This window comes from Cariama cristata, unplaced genomic scaffold (genome assembly GCF_000690535.1).
Source record: "Cariama cristata isolate BGI_N322 unplaced genomic scaffold, ASM69053v1 scaffold2799, whole genome shotgun sequence".
Lineage (NCBI taxonomy): Eukaryota > Metazoa > Chordata > Aves > Cariamiformes > Cariamidae > Cariama > Cariama cristata.
Window position 1 is genome coordinate 41,657 of NW_009633899.1, and position 8,152 is coordinate 49,808.

Below are 8,152 nucleotides of genomic sequence, written 5' to 3' on the forward strand. Positions count from 1 at the left end.
CGTAAAATGACAACACTTCCTGTAGGAGCAACATACGAGGTATTAGTGTTTGTTCCTCTGTGGGACGGTCCCCACACACAGCCAGCTGCACTCTTTCATGAGCCATGAGCAGATCTCTCAACTTTCAAAAATCCTGAGATCCTGACACGTTGTTCATGTGACAGGAGTATCTTTGAAATGGTCATGCTAAAGGCATATGTCCATTTATGTGATAATACCTGGGGAACACATCTTTGGGGCTGTCCTAAGAATGCAACTTCTAGCAGAGCTCGGGGTATGCAGAGCAATGCTGCGACATCACCTTTGCTTCAGGATTAAGCCCAGACATACGAAGGTGGTGGTTATCACTGACATCTGAAAGGCAAGTGCCGAGGTCGAACATTCCCCTGAGTAACTTTCACACTCCAAAGCCTGAGCAGCATGCGCTGCAGTTGGCAGTTTTCAGATTGCAGTCAGCCTCATTCTGAGAATTGATGGCACAGCCATGGCAAAAGAGTGGGAGAGCGTATGCAGTGCCTAGGGTTGGCTATAATAAATGCCAGCTACACACATTCTTCTATATACAGATTACTGCTTGACTAATTATTTATGATTGTTTCATCTTTCTTGAATCAGAAACTGCAAGAGATAAGTAGTCAGGCAGAGATGGAAAGACTGAATGATTACCCACCATTAACGTAGTGCTCACAACCTACTGTTCCCTTGAAGTGCTATTTCCAAATCAGGACTATTCATCTGTTGTACACAGGCACACCCGAAAAGCCTGCCAGTGAGACCACAGCTCTTTTTCCCTTCTCTAGTAGCAGAAAGAGCAGTCTCTGATAAGGCTACTCTACCACAGCTAAGACTTCACAAAAAAGCCAAACTTCATAAAAAGCAGCTCTAAAGGGGAATTCATGTTTTGTGCAAAGATGTAAATCTGCCATCAGCAGAAAGTCTCAAGATGAGCTTTTTGGGAAGGTCTTTGGGCACTGTATTGTACTAGTCTGCCATTTATGAGTGAGACCTGGGATAGCAAATCCTGTTTAGCTACTGCAGACAGGGAGAATGGAGAAAGTGATTCAATGCCAGCATTTAGCTTAGTTGAAGAGATATCCTGAAGGAGAGGACGGTTCCTGCAGTTTAGCGCCTACAGAAAATGCAGAAAAGTCCATGGCAGCATCTGCCTAAGAGTGACCGGAAGAAATCTTTTGTCTAACCTTTTGTCTCAGCTCTTACAGAAAGACCTGGATGTGGCACCTGGTTGCCTCTTACCTGCTCAGACGGTCATTTTACAACTTGCTCTTCTATGAGTTGAATTTGCTCATGAATTCATCCATTTTTTTAAATATCCAAACATCCTGAGGCAAGAAGTTTCACAGCTTAACCAAAAGTTTAGCAAAGGAATATCTACCTCTGTTCTCAAGCTGTCACTAATTTAAGAAGATGCCCCTTGTTCTTGTAATGAAAGAGACAAGTAAACAACAAATCCTTATTCACCATCTCCACAACACGTATGATTTTTATAGGCCATTATCGTAGTCCACTTCTACCTTTTCTGTGTCAGGCTGGAGTGCCTGAAATTCCACAGGATCCATTTTATGCCCTTGATCCTCTTCCTTGTTGCTCCCTCTATACATTTGCGTAACATTTGGATTGTTCTTACATGAATCACTTTACATTTCCCCATGTTGAATTTCATATGCCATTGTACTGTCTGGTCATTCCATGTTAGGAGTTCCTCCCGCAATTAACCACTGTTGACCCTTCTCTTTTCTACCCAGGATAACTTAGTACCATCAGAACGTGCTGTCACCTCACTATTCACGCCCCTTCACAGGTCTTATGACAGATGAATAGCATGGGTTCCAGCACAAATCCCCATGCACTGTCACTGGTGACCTCTTTCTACTGTAAACTTATGACTATGTATTACCTACCCTTATTTTCATCTCTACCAGCCTTGTGTGAAGGACCTTATCAAGTGTCTATCAGAAATCCAAGCAGACCACAGCACTCTACCCTGTCTACATGTCTCCTTCTAAAGATTCCCAACATGTTGACTCCTTTCCCTAAGTATCAAGTTCATCTGCTTATGGTTTCTACAGTTTTTACTGTTACATACCAAGTTTACCAGCCACACCTTTCTGAAAACCTTACTTTGCTAAAATACAATGATGTCTTTGCATTTCATATCTTTCCATCATCTTCTATTGGAGCAGTCTTAAAGAAAATGCAGTATCACAATGAATAATTTAACTATTTAACCCTTCAGTCCTTCTAGAATTCTTAGGTGAACAGTGTCTGGTCCTGGCAGTGCATAATGGTTCACGCTGTCAACTTCTCCTGCAACCTCTTCTACCGGCATGGTATTGAGGTAATCATCTGACACACTGCCACGAAAGAAAGGTTCCAGTACAGAAATCTCTCCAAGCTTGCTTCACTTTGAAAAATATTTTTCCAGTTTTTCTGCTCTAGTCTCATCTTCTCTGAGCATTCTTTGTAGACTCAGACCATTTATTAGCCTCACAGACTATTTCTTACATGAAGTCTTGTTCCAGGAACAAGTTGCTCAAAAGAGTAATTAAGAGAACAGATGATAGTACTCCTGGTGCAAGTATTTCTAATGTCTTCAAAGGCCCTGAACTGACACTAGAGGACTCCTAGCAAAGCCATGTTTTGCTGTTCACCTGAAGAGCAGGCCAGAAGCATATTCTCAAACCAGCAGAAACAACCTGGCTCTTTTTATGGTGTATTTACTGGCAGCTCAAACCTTTTTTGCCTGCTAGTGCATTGATTTAAACATGATAAAACCCAATCCAGAGAATTATAATAAATAAAAAAGTACAATGAGAATCCTGTTTATCAGATCCCCTGACAGACCTCAAGTGCCCTCTCTACTAATCAAATGCACAGTCCCCATTTCTGAGTCAATTTCACACTGTTTCAGGCTGCATTTGTGTGTCAAATTGTTTTTAAAGGTTGAGTTTGTTTTTCCTAAAGAGCTTGAATGCCTTTTGGCATGCAGCATAAATATCGCCCAGCTTTCAAATAGCATTATGAAATGCAGGAAGCATTGAGGAAACAGGAATCACAGCTTTTGCCAGTTCTGCAGCCTGAGTAACCTTAAACTCAGGTTCACAAAAGATCCACCAGATTAATTGGGGTGATCTATTTTCTGATATAGAGTTAAGAATAAGGCTCTATTTTGAATTCAGAGCTGTTCACTACTGCTGATCTCCTCTAGTCTCCTGGGAAAGGAGAAAGAGCAAAGAGAAATGCATCCTCAGGCATCACCAGGACAGGTTTATTTCTCATGTGGGAAGAACTGGTGACAAGTCCAGCCTATAAAACAGACAATGAAAGGAGTAAAATTTGCCAGCAAGCAGGCACCACGTTTGTGCTGCTGTGTAGCATTGTCGGCAGTGCAGGCTGCTTGCAAAGTCTCCTCCTTTTAAGGCAATCAATACTGAGACAGAACTAATAAATACATACACTTTCTGTCTGATTAAACGTGTTAATTTAAACTTTTCTTTTCTAATTTGCCCATTTAATATGTTAAGTACAGAAACATATTTCAGGGTTTGGTGGTGGGGTTTTTTTATTGTCATTTTTGGAGTGTAGGTTTTTGGTTTGTTCGGTTTTTTGTTTGGGTTTTTTTTTCTCCTTTGGTTTTTGATTTTTAATTCAAATTATGAGGGGTCTTGTTACTCTTTTCCCTGCTACTTTTCCCAGCTTCCTACCTTTTCAAACCTGAAACTTTTCCACGTCTCCAGCTCTGGGAAAGTTACAGACTGGCAAAGGTAAAAACCAACAGCTTTCCCCTTCATGCCTTTCTAAAACATGCATATCAGCAATTTAAGCAGCTTGCCTTTTTTTTTTTTACAACATAAGATAAAAATTAAACCTCAATTTTAATTAATTTTTTGTTCAGAGAGTTGATGTAGAAAATGTTTTTCTTGGTTTTGTTTTTCTTCTTTTTCTTTTGGCCAGAAAGCTGTTTGTTCTAAAAGTTAACTGTGTATGCAGCAACACATTACAAGCAAAAGGGACTCTGAAATGGAAATACTGATTAGAAATACTGATATTCTGCCCACTTCCTCTCCATTACTTTTACAGTAAAAACTTCAATCAATATGACAATCATTATACATTAATATTTAGAATACTGCATTGTTGCCAAAATCTTCAAATATATGCTTCTACAATTAATTTGTAATGCCAATATACATTGAAATATTAAACTTTGAAGTTATCTTTGAATGTGTTAGACATGTATTTATCTCTGAATATCTCCAACATAATTAAGCTGAATGTATTTACACATGAGAAGTCTAAGCAGAACTGTGTGGTAGTCAGAATTGTCTTTGATACGACAGCCTATTACTGTAACATCTCTCTCTGTTCCACATCGGAATTATTCCATAAGTTCCTACAATTCGATTTTCAATCATGAAAATGGTTTTAAAGCAAGAAAACAGAACGCTAGAACTTTATCTTTTAAAACTGCTACAGACTACAAAATACACTTCAAAAAGAAACATCATGAAAGCCAACACAACCCCATGGAATGTCTCTCTTTCGACAAAAAGATATTTTTGGAAAATGTTCACTGGCACACTTCCAACCAGCTTCCCATGGAATGTCTCTGTTTCGACAAAAAGATATTTTTGGGAAATGTTCACTGGCACACTTCCAACCAGCTCTCACTGCAAAAACCGATGTATACTTTGACAGCGATAGTAACAGATACAGTTGTATTCTGAATACCTCTTTCTCCTCAGGGCAATGTTGCCTCATGTTATACAGAGTAAGAGAAATGACAGCAAGAAGTTTAGCTCATGGAGACTGCAAGTGTATTTTTCAGTTTGGATTCTAAAGGGTCACAGGAAAGACTGTGATAAAATACAGAGGCGAAAAAAACTAGTTGACAAACTAGAAAGATCTTTTCGCCCTACAGAGCCCCTAGCTGCTCTACCAACATGGAACAGTGCCTTTATTAATTGTTAGTTTATAAGAATTCCTGCAGAACATGCTCTGGTAAGGATGCTGGGCAATTCCAAAGCCAGTTGCTATTCAAAGTCCTACGTCAGAAACTGAGAAAAGGGAAATCCTTTAAAAACATAATGGTCTGGTCACTGTATTTTTCTGACACCTTTGCAGGAAGAGCTACATATTTTCTAATTATGGCCAAACATAATGTTCAGCTTTGCACTAATAAGCCTATAAACAGCAGACTGGAAGGGACCTCCAGTCAGTCACGGAGGTACTGCTTGATAACTGAGCTTTAGAGGGTAAGAAGATCTCTCCACAGACAAAAGGCTGTCTCTCTATAGTGAAAGAAAGGGACTTTACAAAGCAGCTCTTCAAGAAAGTGTTCCGTTACGTTTAATACAGATACCTAAAACTCAGCATTAACAACCTTTTCTTTTAACAAAACCCTTGCTCAATTATGTATCAAGTTCACTATGAAGGAGAAACTTATGACGACAGTGTCTCAGAATGCTTCTGGATCATCAGAAGCATATGAAGTCACCTTTTTCACCGTTAGGGAAAACTTTTACCCGTAACTGTACCTTTCCACAACATCCTCTCCATTCCAGCAGGTTGAGCTGTCTCTCATCACCAAGTCTCCATCACACAGCCTTTCTGCTATAGAGGCATAAAACGTTCGGGATCGCTTCATGTAATTGATGAACTCTCTGTAACGCAGGAAGAACACATTTAACAACAGAACAGTAAAATTATGGTTTAAGCCCCTGTCAACTTAACCCTCCACAAGATTAGTTTAGAACTCTTACAGAAATTAAGTCATCCAAGTTTAGTAATTTCTGTTCCTAGCATATTTCTACTCCTATGTATCATCCAGTCTTACTTAGTCCAGCATTAATACACATAATTACACACAAAGGGTGGTTTTAACAATTTACGTTAAGACATCTCACAAAATTTTGAAAACATCTATAGTCTCTCTCTAAACAGATTAAAAAAATCATGAGAACACACCATCATTAAAGGAGCAGACTTTTTCTCTGTTACTGGAAGTGAGTATTTCTCTATTTCTGGCACACGTGCGAGATGAATTACGAACATTGTCAACAACCTGAATGGAAAAGGCTTCCTAAAGCTAACACCCCATCACAAAACCTGAAATATGCTGTAAGTACCCCATACCCACAGCAGCAGTACAGAAGTCATCTCCTTGAGATGTGGTGGGGTCAATTCCTCCCCATCATTACTTTCCATGTCACATTCTTATCAGAAAGAAATTTCTCTTTCATCATGTCTGGCACCTCACCTGTTAAGAGGAGGCTGTGCCTGTCAGTACAAACAGACCATTTCCAATCATTGGTGTATGGAAAAATGCCTTGTGGGCAAACTGCTGCCTCTTTTATAATCTGATTATACCTATAATATATACCTGGCTGAGGTAGCCATAAAAATAAACTGTAACAAACCAAGTATTAATTGAGCACACAACACAGTACTTCAGAATGAGAAATTACCCTATCTCCAGAGCATTAGAAGCTCCTGTCTGGTATAAGATGTTAAAGATATTGAGAACAAGATGCAGGACACAAAACTGAGTTCTCACAGGGTTATTTGCTTGTCTCAGAAGTCCCTCAACAGCCCCATTGGGAAGGCCAACAGATTTACTCTGGTTTATCGTGTTTCTACCTGGCAGGCTGTAAGGGGACACTGCACTGAAGAGGTGCCTGGGGATACAGCTGGATGGAGTTTGGCACAGAAACAGTCAGGATTTATTACTCTTTTGGGAGCAACAGGTGCTTTAAACAATATCAAAGTCCACTGCTAGGTATCTTCCCCTACAAGGTTTAGGCAGTGCTCATCTCTCCCCACAGCTCTCTTTATGCTTTCTCAAAAGCATTTAACAATCCCATTTATCTTGTGTGATGAAATCCTGCTCTAGATAAATTAGTCATCACATGGTCCTAAGGAACTAACCCTAATAATGCAGGAAAGCTGTTATTAAAGCAAAGAAAAAAAGCAGGAAATTTGGGGGTTACGAGGGAATCAGCATTTCTACCTCTTGATCACTAACTTACAAATATGACCTCTAAGTATTTATACAGTAAAGCTAGGCCCAGACAGAAGGCCACCTACCTGACAGAACAGCCTTAGTATCAACTATGAAAGGTGACACAGATGCTAAAGATTTTACGGGTTCTAAAATGGAATTTTCTTTGAAGGAAAAGAGCACCCTTGTAAGAGTTAAAGCTTGTCTTACTCAGCTCACCCCAAGCAGCTTAAACTCCCTTGCATTTTCAGCAGAGTGGGGCTCTGGCATTTCTAAGTAGCATCTTAGCAAATACAGAATTGTGTCCAACTCTTAATCTTAACGAGTGAAAATATTTACTTTTCATCAGTATAAAATTAAACACACTAGGGTAGAAAAATGTACTGTTTCCCAGGGCCCCACAGTATAAAAGCAGTAATCAAAAGGATGCCAATTCTTAGATTACAGCTGAAACAGCAGCTTACAACGGAGATCAGCTAAGTGTAGAGACAAAAATATGTCACCTTGTTTTCATTCTTACCGAGATATTTTTTTCAAACTTCTTGATTTGTCATTCTTTGAAGCTTTCAGAGGCAGAGAACTGGAATATGCCGGGGAGAATAAGCATCAATCAGGAGAGGTTGGGGAGCAGGGGAGAAGCAGGAATTCAGGCAAATGAGGAAAAGAAATAAGAAACAAAAGAGAAAAGTAAAAATTATTTGAAAGAAAGATCATCAAGAACATGCATAGGATAATATAAGAAAACAAATAAGGAGGAAAATTGTCATGAGATTTTTCCAAAGTATAGATGCAATTAAAAATGTCAATGCAATACTGAAAAAAACATACAAACTGAGATTGTTTATGGCAATCATTTTCAAATAAGAGTGCAATTACAAGTGCAGCACACAGCAAAAAGCTGAAAATAATTTCAGTGGTACTTAAATTAACTATAACTGATACCAAATGGAAGAACTCTAAATACACGAAGCTATACAAGAAAACAATGGCAAACAGTTTAGAATGAGAACCATGGGAAAGGGGATATGAATGAGTAGCATTTATTTTCTGGTACAATGATCAATTTATTAAATAGCGTAAATATAACAGATATTTTTGCTGTTCAGTTCTAGTCAGATTGCACCACTGCCGGGG

The 8,152-nt window shown here is 39.1% G+C and overlaps 1 protein-coding gene across 1 annotated transcript in view; it reads right to left on the bottom strand.

The window, feature by feature from the left end:
• Positions 1-2,242: 2,242 nt before the first annotated feature.
• LOC104166848 (glypican-5-like) overlaps positions 2,243-8,152 on the bottom strand; it is a 118,428-nt gene continuing 112,518 nt past the window's right edge. Inside the window, exons 4-6 of the mRNA XM_009706939.1 lie at positions 7,539-7,598; positions 5,556-5,681; positions 2,243-2,372 (exon numbers count right to left, since the gene is read on the bottom strand). Coding sequence (XP_009705241.1) covers positions 2,243-2,372; positions 5,556-5,681; positions 7,539-7,598 — 316 coding nt within the window. The remainder of the gene's footprint in view (positions 2,373-5,555; positions 5,682-7,538; positions 7,599-8,152) is intronic.